The sequence below is a fragment of the Miscanthus floridulus genome, chromosome 11, assembly GCF_019320115.1.
Source record: "Miscanthus floridulus cultivar M001 chromosome 11, ASM1932011v1, whole genome shotgun sequence".
NCBI classification, from domain to species: domain Eukaryota; kingdom Viridiplantae; phylum Streptophyta; class Magnoliopsida; order Poales; family Poaceae; genus Miscanthus; species Miscanthus floridulus.
In genome coordinates this window covers 66,347,402-66,373,240 of record NC_089590.1, presented here as the reverse complement: position 1 = coordinate 66,373,240, position 25,839 = coordinate 66,347,402, and the positions used below count along the sequence as shown (strand labels likewise).

General features: G+C 41.2%; 1 protein-coding gene, 1 long non-coding RNA gene and 1 pseudogene across 2 annotated transcripts; 2 read left to right on the top strand and 1 right to left on the bottom strand.

Annotated features, from left to right (window-relative positions):
* The first annotated feature begins 363 nt into the window (after positions 1-363).
* Positions 364-761, top strand: LOC136492916 (auxin-induced protein X15-like; annotated as a pseudogene).
* A 359-nt stretch (positions 762-1,120) lies between these two features.
* On the bottom strand, positions 1,121-5,928 carry LOC136493287 (adenosine kinase 2-like). Its single transcript, XM_066489350.1, has 13 exons — positions 5,659-5,928; positions 4,650-4,703; positions 4,272-4,318; positions 4,155-4,186; positions 3,951-4,052; positions 3,788-3,855; positions 3,637-3,713; positions 2,650-2,747; positions 2,507-2,577; positions 2,188-2,254; positions 1,990-2,112; positions 1,720-1,780; positions 1,121-1,498 (listed from the first exon to the last, which is right to left on the bottom strand). Exons 1-13 carry the CDS (start codon positions 5,748-5,750, stop codon positions 1,356-1,358), a joined length of 1,035 nt encoding a protein of 344 aa, XP_066345447.1. The 5' UTR covers positions 5,751-5,928; the 3' UTR covers positions 1,121-1,355.
* A 5,504-nt stretch (positions 5,929-11,432) lies between these two features.
* Positions 11,433-13,799, top strand: LOC136491141 (uncharacterized). The gene is made up of 3 exons (XR_010767958.1): positions 11,433-11,967; positions 12,938-13,177; positions 13,469-13,799. It is a non-coding gene; the product is annotated as an uncharacterized lncRNA (long non-coding RNA).
* Positions 13,800-25,839: the final 12,040 nt, after the last annotated feature.

Here is a 25,839-nt window from a genome sequence, read left to right as displayed (position 1 = left end):
TCGAAATGACGTCCTGCAAGAAGAGCTGCCCACACAACAATGCGTGTGACGAGAGGAATCCCCATGGTCGTTGAGAACCAGCAGCAAGTTGCATGGCTGCAAGCCTGCAATCTAACGACGCTCTGTTTTTCAAGCTGTTATCCAAACCTCTCCTCTCCTCTCAAACATGCATCACTCAAGTGTCCTTACCAGCTCACCCCTAACGACCTGCATATACGTACGCACATATAGCACAAACCTTGAGGCCAAACCGTCAGCATTTAACAATCCACGCAAACTAGGCATACGCCCTGTTGTCTGCTGTAGTGCTGTGTATATATACTATGCCCAACCAAACATTGCCACGTATACACACTTGGATGCATGTTCACAAGCAGCATGAAGGCAGGATCCTAGGGGAGATTCCTCAACCTCAAGGCCTTCCTCCATGCGTGGAAGAAGCTCGCCGCCGTTGAGACGGCGACGGCGGCCGGCGCTGCTGGGTGGGCTCAGCTCGACGGCGGCGGCGAGGCCGCCATCCCCAGGGACGTGCCCAAGGGCCACACGGTGGTGTACGTCGGGGAGGAGCTGAGGCGGTACGTGGTGAGGGTGTCCTCCCTCGACCACCCGCTGTTCCGCGAGCTGCTCGACCGGGCGCGGGACGAGTACGGCTTCGCCGCCGCCGACACGAGGCTCTGCATCCCCTCCGACGAGGAGATGTTCCTCGCCGTCCTTTGCCATGTCGACGCCAGCGAGAGTGGAGCCTGGCACTGTGCAGCTGACCGCGGTACCGGCCCGGCCGCCCTCGTCGTTGAATTTGACTGGCTGGTGGCTGCCCTGTTCCTGTAATTCTGTTCGAGATGTTCAAAAGTTGAGCATGTTTACATGCTGTCCTGTTGATAGGGTGTAGGCTCTAGAGGAAGCTAACAGATAGCTCCAGTGGTCCATAACCATATTGTGGCCCGACTTCTCAATGCAAGGATGCACCGCAAGGTGCTTTGAATTGCTTTTGCTGCAACTGCAACTGCAACCAGGAGATGCATGGACGTATTCGAGTGCCAGGGCAGGGGTATACTGCCATTTTTGGCCCATAGTTATTCGAGTATTTTCAGGGCTGAACTTACCACCAGCAGTTTTCCTTGCAAGAGTTTTTTTTTACTACATTCCTTGCAAGAGTTGACTGACGCACGTACATGTGAAGTGACATGACACGCTTTACACGCATGAACATTTGACCTGTACGGTGAGACTAGAATGTGCCGCAGACAGATCAAGACGAATCTGCTGAGTGCTGACATGATGAATTATACAGATCAGATGCCATACGACTGTGGCCTATGGACTATGGTTATTCCTCTCTCAGTTCTGAAATGGCTCTAGTTGAAGTCAGGCTTCTCAGGGTAAGTGCAGCCAGAACGTTGGATGATAACATTGGCGGCGTAACAGGCAGCTCTGACACACTCATCGATGCTCTTCTCTTGAACCAACTGAGATAGGAAGCCTCCAACGAAGGCATCACCTGCCAGATAATGCTCAAGTTTGAGGAACAAATACTTATGCGGAACATAAACATGAAAAACATGTGCATCATATTCTTCTATTGGTATACCAAGTAGATTTTTTGTTTGAGGGGCACATATTTAATGAGTTTATTATGGTAGACTAGAGGATGACACAAGGTAAAGAAAGGTCCAATGTACAATGTGATATTACTACTGGAAACTATCGAGTTTCAAGTACCTGCACCATTGGTGTCAACAAGCTTCTCCTTGGGCAAGAGGATCACAGGGAAAGTCTTCACCTGAAAGCATAGTATTTAAGATTAACAGGAACCAGGATAAACATTTGTCTCAAGTAGCCAAGGTCCAATAAACAAAAAATGATGTGAATGTTAACTTTATAAAGACTCATAGTTGCCGCAAATAATCCACATCGATATTTTTTTTAACAGAATGCAAATGTCACAACAGTCAGTGTGAAAATGCAGGACACTGTAAGCAGGAGATTTACCTTTCCATCATCAGCGACAACTACTGGATCACGACCTTGAGTGATCACAGTAATCCTCTTGTGTGTTCCTGAAGCCTTCGGTAATTGTGAGATCTTCAAAGCAATCTCCTCAACATTCTCAGTCTGTTATTTTCATCGGGAACCTTTTAGAAACTTTATTAACCTATTGAAAATAACGAGGGACATAAGAGTAGTTACCTCCCAACCACGAACTTTAGCAAAGGTCCTCGCCTCAGTTTCATTTCCAAAGATGTAGTCCACGTACCTATGTTTGGCAACATAATAAGGTTTTACATAGTACAGAAAAATTGGAAAACCCAACATGGACCACGGTTGAAACAAGCTTTGCACCACAAACTGAACATGTTCAAATAAAGGTCAGAAAATAAAGCATCATTACACATCAAAGTCACCACTACAGTCTGCTCGGTTGTAAACGAACTTCTTTATCCTATTAATACAATGATATCTACGTAATCGAGAAAAGAAAAGCTACACATCCAGATCCAGTACTTACGGAAGAGCTTTCTCCTGGGCATCACGGTAAAATTCGCAGATAAAGGGAGCAGAAAGGTTCATCATAAACACCTACAAATATTGCAACCAATGAAAATCAGACAACACTAGCAAGATGGTCTTCTTTTACTAGCATCATTTTACCTTGTTAGTTGCAGCAGCATGCTCAGCAACAAGTTGAATAGAATCCGGGGACACCGTAAGGAAAAATCCAGCAATGTAAATATATTTTGCCTTCTCAACTATAATTAATGCATATCACAATCAGTAAGCACAATCAATGATACAAAAGTATCGAGTGCAAACAAGTAGCAGTGATGCTATGCAAGAAACCACAAGCAATGACTTGGATAGTTGGGTATAGGCTATGTGGTCGACTAGCAAACGAACTTATGTTATGACAAGGTGCAATTTTGCTATTGCATCTGCACTGCTCGAGAGAACTATGATGTGCATTACAGGGAAAAATCAAAAGAAAAATGGTGCAGAAAATTGTAAAAAAATGTTTGGATGCTCTATTTACTACTACGTAATATGCTAGATTTTCTGGTGGGAACCAAAATATTGTCTCAATTGTTTGCACCACCTGCCCACTTATACTACAATAGTACTCCCTCTGTCCAGAAAAGAATGCAACCACGGGTTGCGTGCCAGCAAAAGTGGTTCACGTTTGACCAAATTTCTAGTAAATACTATTCACATTTACAGCTCCAAAATAATTTATTATGAAAATACATTTCGTAATTAATCTAATGATATTTATTTGATATCATAAATATTGATACTTTCTTATCTATAATTGATTGAACTTAGGATACTAAACTATGACACTGTGCTAAAATTGCATTCTTTCCTGGACGGAGGGAGTACATAATAACCCCCAGAGAAATAAGAAGAAGAGTTGGAGACATTTGTGCTAAACTGACTATCCAAAGATGTTTGTCACCTTATAAAAAACGATGTTTGTCATTCTCAGAGCACAATGGACAACCACTCAACCAGAGCAATTCCAAGCAGAACATTACGAGTACCAGTGTGTCCAAAGTCTAAACAGCAAGATGAACAGTATTTGTATCAAGAGAAATAATGGTGGAAATTCTTAAAGGTGCTCTAGTGGTCTATTTGCATTACCAAGTGCCCAATTCTCTGGTTTCTTCAGATGTTCAGACTTGTAGCAGTTTGCCGCAGACAAGTTTGCAATAAGTGACCTGGTTACAGATTTAAGGGACTGATTAAAATTAAGACATGCTTGTTGAAGTGAAGACATTGTAGCAAGCAATACCTTTCTCCACCAACAACACAGACAGCACATGTGCCTGTTGGAGCATTCTCATCCTCATAATAATGGGCCTGGTTGAATAGATGGAAGGGTTATAGTAGTTAGTTGTGCAATGAGGTGACATATCATGAAGAAGAAAAAAACAAAGAAGGAACTTGCAACTTACATTAATACCAGCAGCTTGTGCATTTTTTTTCATCTCCTCACCAAACTTATCCTTCCCAATGCAACCTATGTAACTTGTTGCACCAGGAATTTGAAGCATCCACTGAAAAGTAATCAGGATTGTTGTGATTTGTTTTCTTACGAGTATATGTAACCAATTAGGACTCTTCATAATATTTGTTAAGATTTTTTCTTCAGAGCTTACTTGGGCAACCCTGATAGAGTTTTGAGTGGCTCCTGAAAGAAAAAGAACAGTTAATAAATAGAAGAAGAGAGAAAATGAATCATGAAGAGGTACTTCATGCATGTGCACTAACATTACCTCCAGCAATGTATTCAACATTGCTCCTGCTAGCCAATTCATCATACCTGGCAGAACATAGAAACACAGGTCACCATTTGCATATTTGAGCGAAATTTCAGCTTACAGTCATATAAGGAAATTTTTGTTATGACATCAGGAATGGGCAGTTTCAGATACTCTACTGATTAGTAATCACTAACCTCAAGCCATGTATACCTGAACATAAAAAATTGGGACCTAAAAAATTAGAAGTCCTACTATGTTTCTCCCCTGTCTCATGGGTGCTTAATGTAACAATATCAAGAATTTATTTTCCATTCTCCATTCAGGACAAACCAGCATCAAGTAACCAACATTTCAAACTGCAAGGGAAGCTAAAGGGGCAACGAGACTTACATTGGCAAATGCTTGTCCTCAGCAAGAATGGTATTGCCCGGCTTCACATCATACCTAGAGCACAGGTGCAGCGAGAAACGTGTTGATTAGCTCGAAATAACTTCAGGTGCAGCCTAACTACTCAGAACAATGGCTATATGCATTGAGTCTCATATGCATTCTATGCAGAGGTCGGATTGTTTTCCTTTATCTAAAAAAAATACTCAGAACAAGGCAACCGAGAAAGCACTGTCCCAATCCAACACACATCGTTCTTGTTTCCCTCGGGCAAAAGTTTAGCCCTCTCACATCGAATGTTTGGACACAAGAATGAAATATTAAATGCAGACTAATTACGAAACTAAATGCACAGACTGAGACTAATTTGCGAGACGAATTTTTGAGCCTAATTAGTCCATGATTTGACAATGCGGTGCTACATTAACATATGCTAATGACGGATTAATTAAGCTTAATAAATTCGTCTCGCAGATTACTGAGGACTTATGTAATTTTTTTATTACTATTCGAAAACTCGATGTGACGTCCTCATGTGTCACCCCTCAACTTTAGCCCCTGAATTTAAACAAGCCATGTTTTTTCGCGGACCCCAGCTTAGACAGGTAGTGGAGAAAGAATACAGGAATACGATGTGCAAGCAAACAAAGTGAGCACAACCGGACACTGATGACAATGGTACTGATACTGACAGTAGTACTAGCACAGTTGTACTTCTAATAAATTGGTAGCTTCGCTAAGGCGCTCCCGGTCTCGGGTATTGCTGGTTGCTTCTCAGTTGCATGCTACGGACTGGTTATTCAGATTCAGAGTTTCAGAGGTAAAAAACAATTCTAGAACCCGCGCCCATAAGCCCATAACTGCCGTTGGGAACAACAGAGCGGTGAATTGGTGATGCTCGAGCCCGCATCACACCACTGGCAAAATTAGGAACTGAAACTCAGAAAAAAGTATACGCGCAGTTGAGAGATCGTGAGATGAGGAGAGAAGTGATCGGGGAGGAATCGAGTACTTGGCGAGGAAGCCCTCGTCGACGCCAGCGGAGATGTCGAGGAGGGGGTTCCCCATCCCCAGGAGGATCCCCTCGTAGCCGCTGTTGGCCATTTCCTCCTGTCGAGCTCAAGCCGAGCGCGGCGTCGGCGGACGGAGAGAGAGATCGTGTGGCGACTGGCGAGTTCGGTAATTGGGAAAGCACGGACGGACGGGCGAGGGCACGGGGCGGCGCCGGCCGGAGAACTCGCGGAGAAAATCGTCACGGCAGGGAAGGAAGAGAGAACCCGGGTTGCCTATGCCACAGGCCCACGTGCCGCCGGCCCAACACGTTGGGCCACGCACGCGCGAGCCGCCGATAGGGTGTCACCGCGTGTCACTGTTTCTAGCACCTGTCCCGCTCGGCCCACGCATCCTACGAGGGCTATGGCTACCGTCTGGAGCCCGGGAGTGTCGTCGTCCGCGCAACTCGGCACGCTCCCGGCAGAGCACGGCCGTGCGGCCCCATTAGCGCGGTGGATTAGACATTTGGACCCGTACACGAGACCGGACCATAATTTCCACTGGATTGTGTTTACTCGGTCACACTCCCCTCTAATCACGTCCACTGAATTAGCAACCAACTAACAATTCCACAAGTTTTCATTTTAATAAAAACATTTATTTTCACAACTTCCAGTTTTAAAAATTTACAAAATTATACCTACATTTTTATGCATAACATTTTATGGGACAAAACTTATCACCAAAACTTTACTCCTAGCTCTTTCACTATAGCTTTTGGTATAGACAACTCATCATGAAACCTTTTTTATGTGGTATTTAGACCGCCTCCAACAACCATTACCCAAAATACAAGACCCATTTCACATTTGGATAGCGCTACAAGCAAATGGTTCAATACCCATTTTTTGTCTTCTCCAACAACAAGATCCAAAAAAGAACCCTTTCTACAGATGGGTCTCCAGGAGAGAGGATACTCAGATTTGGGTTATACCTCTCCTGACACCCAAAAATGGGTCTTCCATATAGGTACTCTATTGGAGGCTATAGGCATTGCGTTGGAGACCCATTTTAGGTTTGGGTCTCCTAATGGGTATCCTATTGGAGACAGCCTTAGGACCCAACTTTTGATAATGATTTAGAATCTGAATTCTAGATTAAAAGAGGGGTGTTTGTATTTCATTCGTATTGTGATTATTACATTTGCACATGTAAAAATCTCCAAATACTAGATTTTAGGTAGATAGTTGGATTCTAGAATCCAAGAAGTTTGGACCTCATCCTTATTTTTTTACATCATTCTCATTTTTTTAGATCCAAAGTTTTGGTGCTTCTCGCGAGACCTATTAATGGGCTTGCCCAACCTGCTCAAACAAAACTGATCCAAGGGCCTGTTTAGTTACCACCCAAAATACTAAATTTTTCAAGATTTTTCATCACATCGAATCTTTGGACGCATGTATGAAGTATTAAATATAAATAAAAAATAAAACTAATTACACAGTTTAGACGAAATCCATGAGACGAATCTTTTAAGCCTAATTAGACTATGATTGGACACTAATTGTCAAATAACAACGAAAACGCTACAGTACTCATTTTGCCAAATATTTCGGATCTAAACTGGGCCCAAACCGATCTGCCAGTGCATCGATCATGTCGGGTTTGGTTCATGATTTTTGACTCATGGCCTGATCAAACCCAAAAACACCATTCAAAGTAGGAGAACCTAAGAAATAACTCGGCCCGACCTAACCCACCACCAGTGCATCAGGTCAGGCTTGGGCCAAAGATTTTAACTCGACCATTTTTTTTTCTGGCTCGATCTGACCCAACTCGATATGATGTTTGATTAGGCCTACTTCTCACCTTCTCGGCAGTAGCAGCCTGCCAGACTCACCATGTGCTGACTTGGTAGTGGAGCAAAGCGATATGCCTTCCGTAATGCCAGTCAAATGCGCTGTTGTCTGAAAGAAATGAGTAGCCTCAGGGAAAGGATATTATCTCTCCATCTCTGAATAAATCAATTTTAGAGTTGTCCTAAGCTAAAATTTTAAGTTTGATCAAATTTGTAGAAAAGAGCACCAAAGTTTATGACACCGGCCAAATTAGGATCATTAGATAACCATGAACTATGTTTTTATAATGTGCTCATTTTGGTATCACATATATTTATTTATTTATTCTATAAAATCAATTAAATAAAAAATTTACTCTATACAACTCTGCAACTTAATTTATTTAGAGACGATGGGAGTAATATTTACGGCCGGAAGAGCATGGGGGTGGTCTGCTAGCTGTAGAGTGCAGAACCTGGCCACCGCCACGAATTCAAAGTTTCTAACCCTTGCTAGTTGCTACCTGATGTATGCGTGGTGGTAAGTGGTATAAGTTTGGTTGAGCGATCCCATTTCGCGCTGGTTATTCTTTTAGCAGCAGTTGAGTTCAACAATACCACCAGCCGACCTGACTAACTAGTGGAGCGGTGGTTGGAACCAACTTTCGCAGGTGCAGCGATGCATATCCATGACTGCATGAGCCGCCATATCCTCTCTCGGTCTCTGTCGCCAGGAAGGACACGCACCAGCTAACTACCGTCAGGTCCTCCATCACTAGCTAGTAGCTGCTAGCCCCTCTCCGTCCTCCATCACTAGCTAGCATCTGCATGTGTTCGTACTTTTTTTAATTAATAAATATTATTTTTTCTTATAATAAATTAATCAATAATACTTTCAGTCAGGCCAACAGCCAGTTATCAGCGGAAGATAAGGTACTCCTACCAGTTTCAGTTCCAGAGCTGCATCGATCTGCGTGCATGCGCGCGGCTCCATCTCCATCCAACAGCAGCGCTGGATCTCGATCTTTTGTCGTGTTCTCCACTTCGCGGAAGACTCCTCCCTCCTCACCCACTGTTTGACGAAACTGGAGAATCTTGCATGCATGGTATACTCCGTAGCATATATATTATTGTATTTGGGGGATGCCTTCAAGTTCAACTGCTCGAGGAATTTTTTTGTCTTTTTTCTGGAATATGCGAGAGTATTACGTATCATTTGTATTAAGAAGGAAGAAGCATTTTAGTATTTTACGCTACAAGAGGCCAAAGCCAGCCCGGTCAAAAAGGGGTAATGGATTACATGATGCTTAGGAACAAACTGCAGACGCTATGTATAGGAACAAACTGCAGACGCTATGTCCATCGGCTAGCTTCTTCGTCGTGGCAGCGTACGTCGTCAGTGTCATCGATCATGTTCATGTGCGTCGTCGTTGCTGATAAATCGATGGGTTCACGGACGGATGTATAGATAGCAAAGCATTTGCATGCCAAACGAAGAAATGCAACGACTTGCATGGTTGGCACGTACGTAACCATTGAAATAAAATCGTTCTCTGGTCATTTTTGTCTACGGTACCAAGCATAACTTAATTTTGCCGTACATGTTCTAGCTACCAGCTAGATTGGCACGTACGTACATACACGTATATTGAAATGAATCAATTCTTTGGTCATTTCCGTCTACCCGAAGGAAAGCACAATTCTGGGTGTTGATCAGGACGGGGTCGTTCTCAGCTCGTTACGTTCATAGGGATTACATGGATATAGATGGATCGGAATCACATGCATGACTCATGACCGACCGCTAGCACGTGCACGACTAGCTAGCACGCGGACGACTAGCTAGTAAGTTTAATGCGTGCTTTTTTACGTGTCAAACTACTCGATCATAATGACGACACTTCATCTATACCTAATACACTACTATAGGATGGACTTGTTGTCCCGAACGGTAACGGCCTTTAGTCCCGGTTACCGCGCCGGGACAACGATCCTGGGACTAAAGGTAGAACCTTCAGTCCCGAGTCATCGAGCCGGGACTAAAGAGCACCAACCGGGACTAAAGGCCCTCCAGCCGAGCAAACGTGGCCGCACTCTTTAGTCCCTGTTGGTAACCCCAATCAGGACTAAAGGTTCATTTTTTTAATTTGTTTTCAGTTTAGTTACACATATTTGTTTAATATATAATATGTTTTTATGTACGTATTCTACGCTGCAAATATAAATACACACACGCATATAATTACATCTAATTCTCATCTCGAGCATTATTATATTCGAATAAAGTATGAAACTATATATATTATACACTACTGGAAAACCGAGATTTGCCTGGTGTTTAATGGTTTGCCTAGTGCCAATCGTCGTACACTAGGCAAAGAGCTTGTTTGTCGAGTGTTAGACCCCGGAGCACTCGGCAAAACAAAGGCACTAGGCAAAATAATGATTTGCCGAGTGTCGACACTAGGCAAAGAAATCCACTCGGTAAATGACCATTTTGCCTAGTGTCAGTACTAGACATACCATCACACTCGGCAAAGGCTGCCGGAGGGCAACCGCCGTTACCATTTTGCCGAGTGTCTTCCGTTAACACTCGGCAAAATTAGAACTTTGCCTAGTGTCTCCGGACGACACTAGGCAAACCGGCCAGTTTGCCTAGTGTCTTACAGAGACACTAGGCAAAATATTTTTTTTCTTTTTTTGATTTTAGCTTCCAATTTTTTTATGTAGCTTTCCTACTATGCCTTGACCAACATATTGAAAGTTGACACAATTTTATGAAATTTTGCTATATTTCTTTAGTTTATTTAATTTCTTTGAATTTTTTTGACAAATGCAAATTTGAACTGCAAGTGTGACGAATAATGGCAATTCATGAATGCAAAAATGATATTCATGTTAGTAAGTGTTAGTTGAGGCCGTATCCAGAAACAGACCAAAAATTTCACACATATTCACGTCGAGACATGACCACGAACTTGCGAGCAAATAAGCATCATACGTGACGATTGCTCGAAATCTTTTTAAATTTTTATCATGGCACCCGCATGCGATATCTTGACTTGTCGACAAGTTTCATGAATTTCAGACTCCGTTTTCATTTAATAGAATTTAAAAACTATTTGCTCGCAAGTTCGTGGTCATGTCTCGACGTGAAGATGTGTGAAATTTTTGGTCTGTTTCTGGATACGGCCTCAACTAACACTTACTAACATGAATATCATTTTTGCATTCATGAATTGCCATTATTCGTCACACTTGCAATTCAAATTTGCATTTATCGAAAAAATTCAAAGAAATTAAATAAACTAAAGAAATATAGCAAAATTTCATAAAATTGTGCCAACTTTCAACATGTAGTCTCATTTTATGTAGGGAGGCTCGATAAAAAGTTTGAAGACCAAAATTGAAAAAAAATAAATAAGTTTGCCTAGTGTGCCAGCTAGACACTAGGCAAACCGGCCTCTTTGCCTAGTGTCTCATGGAAGACACTAGGCAAACTTATTTTTTATAGTGTTTGCCTAGTGTTGGGTTATCGACACTCGGTAAAGTTAATCAAATTTGATGTTTATCAAATTTTTATTTGAGATCATTTGGTGTCTCAAAATTATTTTAGTAGTTTTGATTTTAATTTTTTAAAATTTAAAATTTTCCCATTTTTAAAGGTTCAAATTTTGCAATTTTATTTTGAAATTGATTTTGTTTGGTGTGGATTAATTGTCTTTCAGAGAAAAAACTGCAAAGAATCCTTATTTGAAAAGAAAGTCTCACAAACGTGCCTTAACCGGGCCAGCCAAAATGTAAAGGCAGTAAATTTTATAAGAGCAACAGACAAGTGAGAAAACCGGCCGCTCGTGCTCCAGTTGTCTCTACCTCAGTCCACACGCGCGAGCGAACCCCGCACCAACGGCGTGACACCGTTCTCCCTCCACACTCTTCCCCTCCAAAATCCGACATCAAATTGTGCGAGAGAAACGTAGCAAAATCGAAAGGGGGAAAAGGAGCTAAACCCAAATCGACCAAACCCAGCCCCGGAACACCCGCCTCCGCCACCGCCGCCATCGCCGGCGGCCACTGCAAGCGCGACGCGGTGTCCGAAACCTTCTCCTGTGCTGCGAACCCCATCCACCGCCGTTCCCCAGGCCGCGACGGCGGCTAGGGTTTGGGAGCGCTCGCCCGCGGCCGGCTGCCCCGTCTCGGACCTCGACCTCGACCTCCGTCCTTGCCGGGCCGGCTAGGGTTTGGGAGCGCTCCTCGGCGCGGCCCGTCCGTCTGCTCCCACGGTGCCGCCCCATCCTCACCATCCTCTCTGACCTCGGTGCCCCCTCCACCTAGACGACGATAAGGAGCAGCAGGCGGCGGCTGGTGGGTCATTCGACGCGGTGGTGGAGGAGCTGCCGCCGCCGCCGGCGGCATCTACGGCGAGGACGGTGAAGGAACCCTCACGAGTTCGTCAAGGCCTACTCCGCCCTCCTCAAGCACTCTAGCAAGGTAACAGTGCCCGACTCACCCCGTTTCCCATCTAATTCGACGCTGCAACAAATGGTCGCGCATCGCTGCAGTCAGCGGAGACGAGCTTGTGCGATTGCATGGGATTGCCGTTGCCCGAGCAGTTAGTAGCTGTACTGTGATTACATGGATCCATCGCGCGTGCTACTGCTTTGGTTATACCAGTGAACTGCTCACATTTGATTGGTAGGTTGGAGCGTGATTTGCTCACATAACTACTAATCGTGATCTGTTGGGCATAAGCAATGCCGTTCTTCCGGTTCTTAGGCCTCCGTGGTAGCTTTTCTTATTCGAGTCTAGATCACCTGTTCAGAAAAGCCTGTTTGTAAAGTGTTTTTTTAATGTATATATATGCATGGGTTTTAGGCAAATTTTAACTGTATATGCTGAAAATTCCCTGAGCACTCATCTATTTTAACTGTATATTTTGTTTTCTATTGATATCCGTCAAGACAGTTTGTGGTTAGCCTTGGGTGTGGCTCTGTTCAGAATGGAATGGCTATTTCAGGATGATCTGTTCAGAATGGAATGGCTATTAGCCTTGGGTTTTACTCTGCTCTGTATTTTCTACTTGCTTCTAGCCTCTCGTCCTCCATTGCGCGCTTGATGGTCGACAGAATGCTAGAACAGTTCATCCTGTAGTAACCCGATTGATCAACTGACGAAATCCATTTACTAATCTTCTTGTTCAACAGAACTCTATGGCTACAGCCTCTTCCTTGTGCATGCTTATTACTAGATGAAAAGCTCGTATTACGTTATGCCACACTCCTCTCTTCTGAATTGGACATGCCTTCACATTCCAATCCTGCATATCCTTCTAGAGACCAGCTGTGAGCTTGGCACCAAACCTTTCTTTCATGTTCAATTCGAGTAGCATGACTGCTTTGATTAGCTGTTCTGTTTTTCCACAGTTTACTGACTAATTTGCCTTATTGGTTCTATGTTGCAGGCTAGAAAGGATCTTGTCCACTACTGGTGTATTTTGTTGAGACAGAAGGTCATGTTGATCTTTTGGATTTCCTTCCTGTTTGGTAAGGCCTATTTCCAAGTTATGAATTGGAATGGAACAATCAATTGGAGCATACAGAGGATAGAGGAGCTGGTGGGGTTCGTGTCCACTCTTGGCGCCGCTATGGGGCGGACCATGCCAGCTAGCCTAGTCTTGCCACTTCCTCAAGCAGCTACTCTTGTGAGTACCACTATATTACTTATTATGTTCCAACTTGACATAGGGCACATTAGAAAAAATATGCAATCTCAAACATACAATATGGTGTTGGTGGTGACGGCGGTTGTTGTTGTGGTGTGGTGGTGGTAGTTGTGGTGTTCGGGTGGTGGTGGTGTTGGTGGCGGTGTATTGATATGTATGTTCTTGACGGTCATCGTGCCGTTTGTTTTCTTGTAGGGGTTGGAAACATCTCCGTGCAGGGGAGGTTCTGTTGAAATTTTTTATTGACGGTATCCTTTTCATTTTTTTCAGCATCAATCGGGCGTGGCATCGAATCAAATTGGAGGGTCGCTGGCTTCACAGATTGGAGCGTCGCCGGCACCACGGCTTGAGCCGAATCAAGTGGAAGGGTCGCCGGCTTCACAGATTGGAGCATCGCCGGCACCACAGCTTGAGCCAAATCAAGTGGAAGGGTCGCCTGGAGTATCAAACCACGGGCCTCTTCACCCTTGACAATCGTCGTGATCAGCTTGTTGTGAACTTTGTTAAGAAATTTGGTTGTGCACTTATGAACTTGTGAACTTGTGGCACATTTGGACTTTTGGTATGAACATGTGATATATGTGAACATGTGGTTCTTATTTATGATTCATGTGATATATTTGTGGTGTTTGAATATGATTTATATTTGTGTCGCAAATGGAATAATCAAAAAAAAAATTTAGCTTCTGGTTACTTTGCCTAGTGTCAGGGGTCTGACACTAGGCAAAAGGGCCACACGTGGCACACCTGGGATCAGGCTTTGCCTAGTGTTAGAAAACTGACACTAGGCAAAGTAGGCAGTTTGCCTAGTGCCGGAGGCATGACACTAGACAAAGCTTGGCATATTTGCCTAGTGTAGGCGGCCTGACACTAGGCAAAGCTTGACATATTTGTCTAGTGTCGGACGCCTGGCACTAGGCAAACCTTGCATACTTTGTCGAGTGTCAGACCTCCGACACTAGGCAAAACGTCCGTTACGATTTTCACCGTCAGTGGAATACTTTTGCCGAGTGGTGTCCTTGACACTAGACAAACACTTTGCCGAGTGTCCGAGGTTTGACATTCGGTAAAGTGCTCTTTGCCTAGTCCGCCTCTGCCGACCTTGTTTGCCTAGTGTGACACTAGGCAAACTGTTTGCCTAGTGTTTTTGGGCCTTTGCCTAGTGCCTGCGGCACTAGGCAAATTACGCGATTCCAGTAGTGATAGATATATATGTATATATACAACACTTTTATAATCTTGTTCTCGAAAATAACGATATCAATAAACATTTAATTTACATCATTAGTTCCTTAGAATCAAAGTAGAACTCGCCGTTGGGATTTAGCACTTTTTCTAGAAGATATCCTGCTATTGACTCTTGAACTGCTTTCAGATGGTCTTTTTGCATGACCCTTCGTTTCAACCATTCAGTCTTGCATTTGAAATAAAAGGAAAAGTATTAATACATATATATATATATATATATATTCATTTAAAAATAAATAAAAAAAATTGATATATACGTACTCTGAGGACATCTTTAGGAGTTCTTCTTATGTGTGCAGTGATAAATTCACAAACATAGTATCCACACAAGTTATTACCTGGTTGCTGCCGCAAACACCATTGTACGAGAAGAAGATTATTCTCATCATCTCACACGTAAATTGAAGTACGATATAGTAATTAAACACGTGGGGAAGTATATATAGTACAACTTACTGGTATTTCAACTACATTAAGTGGTGCCTTGTAATCCTTGCGGTGTTGCCGAATAAACTCTTTCCAAACCCTGTGTGACCAATAATGTACGATCGTTAATAAATTATGGCAAAGTCTATTCAATAATAGTTGTGCACGAGAGATCGAAATTACCCCTGGATAATGTCTATCATATCTTGGTATAGTGCTCACTCTTTTCTCAATGAGTCCAAGATTACTAACCGACTTGAGTTTAACTCAATGACAATGAGTATCCAGTGAAACCTGTATTGGTTTATACACACACGTACATGCATATAAGTTGTATTGATATTACATAAAATGTGTAGACTACATTATTATTAACACTTACTTAAAGTTGTACGGGAAAAGTATTGTTGTCTTGTCGTGCTGCTTCACGAAGAATTTCATGATATTCGTCTGTGCTTCAGATACCCAGTGCTCCTTGACAATAATATTGATTTTGAATACGATATAAGGATCAAGGAAGCCAACACTGGTGTCTTATATTCTTTAGAGCTCTGACATCTGGAATCTGTATATAAATATAAGTTACATGTGAGGATAATTATATACACGTACGCATGGAAGTGAGTTTATTAAATAAAAGTAAGAATCACTTACAAACAAAAGGAGCTAATGATTGATTTGTCCAGAGCGTCCAAGTGGTATAGTTGATGCAATTCTTCGAAACTAATATGTAAGATGTCATCGCCATGGAAGTAATGATGGTCTCTAAATCTGACAAAGATCCACTACTCACCCCTGCCACACGCCTGCATGTACCACTTGTTGAGCAAGTACATTTGCGTACCCAATTCATTCAGAGCCACAGGGTTATACAGACTTTTGCCAAATTTATAAGTCTTCCAGGTATCAACTTCCAGGTTCTGGATTGGAGCTTTGCCCGTCACTTGATCCAAGGTTAAACCAGTTTGTTCAAAAAAACATTAAGGTCTTGAACTGACACTTCTCCAGAGTTGTCTGGTCGATAGACTTCTATGTTGGAACCATATTCATTAGCAACAACAAGATTTTGCATTGGTTGCTTCTGTTGTCCGAGCTGTGGGACATCCTTCCCTGATGCTCTTTTCCTTTTCTTATGTGCATCATGTGACTTCACGAGGGAGCGGTCATAGTCTGATAGTGGCGGAGGCTTATGAACTTCAAGCATCTTTTTCTTGTGAGCTTCGACCTTCTGCCTCAGATGATCTCGTGGTATGTAAAAGTATGACTTCTCCTTAAGCTTCGCTTGCCTCTGCTTTTGGATATCTATAAAAAATCTTTCACTTTTTTGTCTTCTTCAGCTGCTATTTGCTCATTAGTCTTTTCAGGAAGTATTTCTTGAGAAATAACTCTTTTTTTGTCTTCTTTGCCACCGGGACCTTAGACGTCTTTGTAGTGCGTCGTTATGGAGGGGGTGGGGCGGTGTTGGAGACCGGCGTGGAGGCGATGGGGCCGGTGTTGGAGTTCGGCGTGGAGGCATTAGAGATCGTTGTGGAGGCGGTGGGGTCGGTGTAGGAGTTGGAGATCGTTGTGGAGGTGATGGAGCCGGTGTAGGAGTTGGAGATCACCGTGGGGATGAAGTTGTCTCGCCCCCTGCGACGCTGTGATGAGATGGGGAATGAATGATTGGGCTAGGCTGCGGGGAGACCCTACTACAAAAACAAGTTGTGGGTCAATTATTTTTAAAGCCAATATAAAATTAATGGAAAATAATATTTCATTCACTTTCATTCGTACCTAGGGTGAGGTAGGGGAAGCGATGGCGCTCCAGGAATGATGATGAAGCGTTTGCACTATTGAATAAATGTCTTATCTACTTCTCCTAGTGTCTTCTCCCCATCACCGCCTTCAATGTCAAGAGGAACATTGTTGTAACCTTTGAGCACTCTATCGACCGAGAAGCTAGCATATCCAGGTTGAATAACTGACCTAAGGATTCTTGGTGTCTTCGTTCGGTCTATTAGAGATATAACCCCGACAGCCACCATGATTGATGCATTATTACCATCTGGAATGTGCAGCTCACATGTTGTTAGAGGCTCGGTAATGTCATCAACAGGGAAGCGCAACCCAGCATCACCTTGAATAACTGGCAGCTTTGTGGAAGCACAACTGCTTTTCATCTGACCAACGGGGCTAATGGTGACTCCTGGCGTTGATTGCGATTGCATTTGACTCATTGCTAGCTGTACTTGCCTCTTGATCTCCTGCATTCTTGTCTTAAGAGATTTTTCTCATTCACGTGATTCAAGCAATGCTTGTTGTGACTCATTAACAAATTACTCTAATACACGGATTCAATCTGCCTCCTCATCCTTCTTTCTTTGGCAGCTTCTGTAGGTATCCTTGTCTGCTGGGAATGCTTATAGCCACGGAACCGCCCCATAGCCTCTTGTTCGACCACCATGTTTGGGATTCTCTAGGGCATATGTCAATTCATCCTTTTCTCTGTTGGACTTGAAAACACCACTATCAGCTTCTTCCCTAGCACGAGCTAGTCTCTGTGTTGCTCTCTCAATTTTTTGGCTGAAAATTAGCTTGCCAGTGTCTGGGTCTAGGCTTCCCCTATGAGCGTAGAACCAATTCTTCGTGCGTTGAGGCCAGTTCTTCTATATTGTTTCAGGTATGATTCCCTTGGCAGTAATCTCTGCTTCTAGGTTCTGCCACTTGGGAATAGCACTCCTATAACCACCTGATCCCATGCGATGATGATATTGCTTCTGTCGGGCATTCTACTGATTCCTCATCACACGTTCCTCACTCTCTTGAGATGTCTTGTATTGTACGAAGTCATCCCAATGGGACTCCAACTTGACAAACGCCTTAGCATTGAAATTCGGCGTTTTATTCTTCAAGATAAACTTTTTATACAATGTCTTCTTCCAACTCTGGAACAATGTTGCCATCTTCTTCATTGTCCAATCCCTCACTAGCTCCTTCAAAGCATCATCTGCTTGTAATGTGAAATACTGAGTGATATCTCTCCAAGCTAGGTTCTTGTCACGATCAGATACAAAACTAACATTAGGAGCGGATATCTTCTGCTTTCATTCACGAGCACTAACTGGGATCCTATCCCTTACAATGAACCCACATTGATTGACATATGTCTGAGCATGTGGTCCCAATGGTTTGCCGGTGTCGGTGTCGAATTCTGATATTATGAAACGGCCCTCTAATGGCTTTTTTGGCTCTCGGACTTTCCTACTCTTACCGATGGTTGATGTAGATCTAGAGACCGGCTACATGAGTAGAAACACAACGATTAATAACAAATATACGTACGTATGTATCTATAAGAGATGATAGACAATCGAATATACCTCATCAGTATTTTCTTGCGTGACAATTTGTTGATCTTCAACCACCGGGATATTCAGGATATCCTCATAATCAGCAAAGTACTGACTCGTGTCATCTACATCTGCATTGGTGTCGGCGTTGATAATATCCGACATTATGTCATCATTCAAGTTATCATCCGGAGCAGCCATTTATATCTTCAAGATAACACATAGATAGAATTACTATGGCACATAACATAAGTACATGTGATAAACTGATAACACATATAGAATTACTAAATCCAATTAAATATAATAACACATAATATTTCATAAGGATAAACAATAATAAGGTATAGGCTTTGGAATCGAATCAAAAACACTTTCGATCCAAAAACATGGAAATAAGTACATGTATATATACACATAGAATGATACAATTTTCTCTCTCTCTCTCTCAACACATAGAATAAGTGCATATGTATATATCTCTAGATATGCATGTGATAACACATAGAATGTCTCTCTAGATACAATTTTCTCTCTCTCTCAACACATGGAAATAATTAAGTACATGTATATATACACATAGAAATAATTAAGTACATATATATGTATACATATAGAATCTCTAGATAGAATTAATTACTAAATCTAATTAAACCTAACATATATACATAGATAGAATTACTAAATCAAAATTAAATCTAACACATATATAGAGAGAGATAGAATAATAATTACTAAATATATCAAAAACTACAATAAAAAACTATCTAAAAAAACTACTAATTAAATTTTAATACATTTAAATCTAATTAACATATATCAAAAACTATCTAAAAAACTAAGAATAAACTACTAATTAAATTTTAATATATTTTAATCTAACATATATATCAAACACTACCTAAAAAACTATCTAAAAAAGTATCTAAAAAATATGGCCGAGCGTTATAGCTAGCAACAGGCTAGGGGCGGATGGCCATGGCGGGCGTGCTGGCCGGCCACAGGACCGAGCTGAGCCGCGCGAGGACGACGTACGGCGGAGACGATCTCGATGGCCGCCGGGCAGGGCTCGACGACGAGGCCGGGCAGGGGTAGACGACGACGGCGGCGCGGCAGAGCTCGACACGGTCGGGCGCGGCAGAGACGAGATCGACGTTGTAGATCGAAAAGTAGAAGATGAACAGAGAAACCGTTCGATATATATAGGCCGAGACTCTTTAGTCCTGGCTGGTAACACCAACCGGGACTAAAGATCCTTTAGTCCCGGCTGATAAAGCGAACCGAGACTAAAGGTCCAACCCTTTAGTCCCGACTCGGCTTACCAGCCGGGACTAAAGAATCTTTAGTCCCGGTTGGTGTTACCAGCCGGGACTAAAGGTATTTTTGGGTGGGCAAGTCCGCCCACCCTTTAGTCCCGGTTCCTGGCCTGGGCCGGGACTGAAGGCCTGAAAATTTTGGCAGCCCGCCAAAGTAATTGGAAATGCCTGGGATTTTAATTTTGTTCTCCTTATTTAATACTAATTAATTCTATAGCAACTTTAATACTTTGCAATATTTATTTTAAAAAATACTATTGATTAAATAATTATTTATTGTAAATACGAAAATGACAGAAAATTTTTGTTGAACCTATAAAAATAAAGAAAATATAGTATTTTTGTTCTACAACTTTTTCAAATGAATAAATGGCCTATATAAGGATTGTAGATATTGATGAGTTGAACAAACTTAATATTCAAAACTTTTCAATTTAAGACAGTCTAGGGTTTCGAAAACTAGTTTGTAGGCATTGAAATTTAAAAATAACAAATTTAAATCAACTAAACTTTCTCAAATGGAAAGTTGACCAAAACAACAATTGTATATCTTGATGAGCTGAACAAACTTGGTATTCAAAACTTTTTAATTTGAGACAATCTAGGGTTCCGAAAACTAGTTTGTAGGCATCGAAATTTAAAAATCACAAATTTGAACCATCCAAACTATCTTAAATGGAACATTGACCAAAACAACAATTGTAGATCTTGATGATTTTAACAAACTTGGTATTCAAAACTTTTCAATTTGAAGTCATTTAGAGTCCATAATACTAGAGTCAAAGTGTTGTTTTTTCATTTGACCAAATTTGACTTGGTCAAACTTGCTCAAATGAGACACTAAATGACCTCAGATGAAACATCTCTGAATACCAAGTTTGATTATCTTAGCAAGATCTACAATTATTACATAGCTCATTTTCCCATTTGAGAAAGTTTTATCAAACACTAGTCATAAATTCTTGAATCTCATATAGACTTTTTAAAACTGTCACACACTTGTGAAATTTGAACTATATTTTATTCAAACTTTTTTAAATGAAAAAATGGCCTATATAAGTATTGTAGATCTTGATGATATGAACAAACTTGGTATTCAAAACTTTTCAATTTGAGACAATCTAGGGTTCCGAAAACTAGTTTGTAGGCGTTAAAATTTAAAAATCACAAATTTGAACCATCCAAACTATCTCAAATTGAAAGTTGACCAAAACAACAATTATAGATCTTGATGATTTTAACAAACTTGGTATTCAAAACTTTTCAATTTGAAGTCATTTAGAGTTCATAATACTAGAGTCAAAGTGTTGTTTTTTTATTTGACCAAATTTAACTTGGTCAAACTTGCTCAAATGAGACACTAAATGACATCAGATGAAAAATCTATGAATGTCAAGTTTGATCATCTCAGCAAGATCTACAATTGTTACATAGCTTATTTTCCTATTTGAGAAAGTTTTATTAAACACTAGTCATAAATTCTTGAATCTCATATAGACTTTCTAAAACTATGTCACATACTTGTGAAATTTGAACTACATTTTATTCAAACTTTCTCAAATGGAAAAATGGCCTATATAAGGATTGTAGATCTTGATGAGCTGAACAAACTTGGTATTCAAAACTTTTCAATTTGAGACAATCTAGGGTTCCAAAAACTAGTTTGTAGGTGTTAAAATTTAAAAATCACAAATTTGAACCATCCAAACTATCTCAAATGGAAAGTTGACCAAAATAACAATTATAGATCTGGATGATTTTAACAAACTTGGTATTCAAAAGTTTTCAATTTAAAGTCATTTAGAGTTCATAATACTAGAGTCAAAGTGTTGTTTTTTCATTTGACCAAATTTGACTTGGTCAAACTTGCTCAAATGAGACACTAAATGACCTCAGATGAAAAATCTCTGAATACCAAGTTTGATCATCTCAGCAAGATCTACAATTGTTACATAGCTCATTTTCCCATTTGAGAAAGTTTTATCAAAACTAGTCATAAATTCTTGAATCTCATATAGACTTTCTAAAATTATGTCACAATAGTGCATCGTTGTATCATGCGGGCATAACAGTGAATTTTTTCTTGACGTATGACCCTTGGTTATGATCTTGTCATAACCATGGAGTGTCTTCATCATTTAACATGATGCTTGGATCTTTCTTCACTATGAAGGGTGGAATTCAGACATTTCTTTCATAATCTTCTAACATGTTTCACTTGTCTTCAATTTCCACTATATTTATTTTCCCAAAAAGAACTATGTGGCGCTTTGGCTCATTGATCATTGAGTTGATGTCTTTGTTTTTTCCTCTCTTTGATTTTGTAGACATGTCTTTCACATAGAACATCTGACTCACATCGTCAGCAAGGACGAATGGTTCGTCTTTGTACCCAATATTGTTGAGGTCCACTGTTGTCATTCCATACTCTTTGTCGACTATTACCCCTCCTCCGGTCAGCTTCACCCATTGGCACTGGAACAAAGGGACTTTAAAATTAGGTGCGTAGTCTAGTTCCCATATATCTTCTATGTGGCCATAATATATTTGTATATTCCTATTTTGATCTGTGCCATCTATGCGAACATCACTATTTTGATTGGTGCTCCTTTTATCTTGGGCAACTGTGTAAAATGTATTCTCATTTATCTCGTACCCTTGGTACGTGAGGATATGTCATTATGGTTGCCTAGCCAACAAATACAGTTGCTCATCAATATTGTCATCGCCTTGACATTCTTTTTGCAACCAACCACTGAAACTTTCCATGTGCTGACGCCTAATCCAAGCTTCAGTCTTCCCTAGAAACTTGGATCGTAAGAACTCGTTATGTATCTCGATGTACGGATGCACCAATGACGAGTTCTGAAGAACTATGTAGTGTGCTTTATTGAAATAACCATCTTCCATACCAATATATGTTTTCTTTCCTAAAGTTCCTTTACCACTAAGTCTCCCCTCATGTCGCGATTCGGAAACGCCAATCGGGGCAAGGTTAGGAATAAAGTCAACACAAAACTCAATGACCTCCTCTGTTCCATAGCCCTAGGTGATGGTTCCTTCAGGCTTAGAACAGACTTTCACATATTTCTTCAAGACTCCCATAAACCTCTCGAAGGGGAATATGTTATGTAAAAACACAGGTCCAAGAATACTAATCTCCTTCACCAAATGAACTAGGAGGTGTGTCATGATATTAAAGAAGGATGGAGGGAACACCAACTCAAAGCTGACAAGACATTGAACCACATCATTCTGTAGAGTAGCTAGTTCCACTAGATTGATTGCCTTCTGAGAAATTGCATTGAGGAATGCACATAGCTTCACGGTGACTAGACGTACATGTGGAGGCAGAATTCCTCTTAAAGCAACTAGAAGCAATTGCATCATAAGCACATGGTAGTCATGGGACTTTAAGTTTAGGAATTTCTTCTCTGACACATTAATTATACCCTTTATATTGGAGGAGAATCCCGATGGGACCTTGATGCTGCTTAGACATTCGAACATGCTGTCCCTCTCTTCTTTGCTAAGCGTGTAGCTAGCAGGACTTAAGTAATGACGTCCATCATTTGTCTTCTCTGGATGAAGGTTGTCTCATTCTTTCATGCCCTGCAAGTCTTGGCGTGCTTCAAGTGAATACTTTGGCTTCCCGTACACACCCATGAATCCTAACAGGTTCACACAAAGATTCTTTGTCAGGTGCATCACGTCGATTGCGTTGCGGACCTCTAGGACTTGCCAATAGGGTAGCTCCTAAAAGATGGACTTCTTCTTCCACATAGGTGCATGTCCCTTAGCATCTTTGAGAACATATTCGCTGCCTTGTCCCTTTCCAAATACTACTTTCACATCCTTGACCATTGCGAGTACATCTTCCTCGGTTCGGTTATGAGGCTTCTTCTGGTGGTCTGGCTTACCTTTAAAATGCTTACCTTTCTTTCTTACTTAGTGATTCAAAGGAAGGAATCAACGATGGCCAAGGTACACGACCTTTCGATATCTTTTTAAATACATATACTGTCAAGGTCATCAAAACAATGTGTGCATGCATTATATCCTTTGTTTGTCTGACCTGAAAGATTACTTAAAGCAGGCCAATCATTGATTGTTATGAACAACATTGCTCGTAGGTCAAAGTGTTCTTGTTTGTACTCATCCTAGACACGTACACCTGGTTTGTTCCATAAAACTAGAAGTTCTTTAACTAATGGCTTCAGATAGACATCAATGTCGTTGCCAGGTTGCCTCGGACCTTGAATGAGGATCGGCATCATAATGAACTTCTGTTTCATGCATAACCATGGAGGAAGGTTGTAGGTACATAGAGTAACTGGCCAAGTGCTATGACTAGTGCTCTGCTCCCCAAAAGGATTCATACCATCTGTACTTAAGGCGAACCTTAAGTTTCTAGCCTCATTTGCAAACTCTGGAAATTCCCTGTCTATCGCTCTCCACTGGGACCCATCAGCTGGGTGTCTCAGCATATTGTCTACCTTACGGTCTTCTTTATGCCACCGCAACAACTTTGCATGGTCTTTATTTCTGAACAAACATTTTAAGCATGGTATTATAGGAGCATACCCATAACCTTGGTAGGGATTTTCTTTCTAGGATGTTGTTCACCCTCGACGTTACCAGGATCATCGCGCCTGATCTTATACCGCGCTGCTTTACATATCGAGCATTCATCCAAATTCTCGTATTCATTGCCATGGTAGAGGATGCAGTCATTAGGACATGCATGTATCTTCTGGATTTTTAATCCCAAAGGGCAGACAACCTTTTTTGCTTCGTACGTAGTGGTGAGCAATTCATTTGGCTTCGGAAGCATCTTCTTTATGAGGTTCAATAAATTCCCAAATGCTTTATCGGATACACCATTCTTTGTCTTCCACTATAGCAATTCCAGTGTTGTACCCAACTTTTTTTTGCCCCTCTTCGGCCATCGGGTATAGCAACTTCCTATGATCCTCAAGCATACGCTTGAACTTAACTTTCTCTTTTTCACTTTCGCATTCTTGTTGTGCATCACGAATGGCATCGCCAAGAGCATCACCGAGATCATCTTCTACTGCTACCTCTTCTTCACCTCCCCCATTGTAGTATCATTAAAGGCACCATACTGAGCAATAATGTCATCAATGTCTAAATCTTCTCCTTCACCTTCTTCTATCATGACCCCGTTTTCTCCATGCTTAGTCCAACATATATAGTTTGACATGAAACCTGATTTAAGCAAATGTTAATAAAGACTCATTGAGCTTGAATATTTCTTTAAATTCTTACATATAGCACATAGACAGTACATGAAACCATCCTGCTTATTTGCCTCGGCCACACCTAAGAAATAGTGCACGCCCTCAATAAATTCTTGGGAGCGGCGATCGGCATTGTACATCCAATGACATGACATAATCTGCATTATACGATAAATTATGAAAACCTTGAACATAATTAAGTATTTTATTACACAATATAGATGACACACACACAGTTGATTAATTAACTAAGCCTGGCTACAACGTAAGCAATCCCAACTATCACTAAACAAACTAAAACTACAATGCACTTCAGTAACATAATTATTTCATGACCGTACGCAACTAAAACAGATAAATCATTCTTCTGTTGAATATCAATAAGCTTCTCCTGCTGGCTCACTGCCTCATCATCAACAGCCGCTACCTCAAGCACACCCAAATTCTGCACGTATGTAGCATAATCTTCCTCCTAGTACCAACCATCGCATCCATTGCCCTCCCACTGAAATTAAAGCCAAAAAATATTTAGTCAAAAATATTCAAGAAAAGCAGGTCAATTAGCCATAATAATCAAATGCGTAAGAAACTCACATCGCGATCCGGGCACTTATAGAAAACACGACCCTTGTTGGGTCCCTGTCTCTTGACTCGGTACTCCATCACAATCTTCTTCTTACACTTGCCGCAGATAATGAGAGAGAGTTCTGGCCTCAGTCGTTTCGCAACCGAACGAGAGGCCAGGGATCCGGTACCAGTTGTCATATACTTTCTATACTTATTTTTACAAACTAGTGTAAATTTCACATTTTCTAAAATAATATATTTAAACAAAACTAAAATTATTTATTTATCTAACTAAACCATGAAATATGTACTATGTATAATAGTAAAATACCAAACTATCAAGTGATTTTACTATTGTAAATCATCATGTGATTTTGAGCTAAAAATGACATAGAAATCACATAGCTCAAAAAACATGTTTCAATAAATTACCATCCGTACTAGTTGACCTTGCTTACGTGATCATCTCGGTGAGCATTTCTCCACCGGACGGT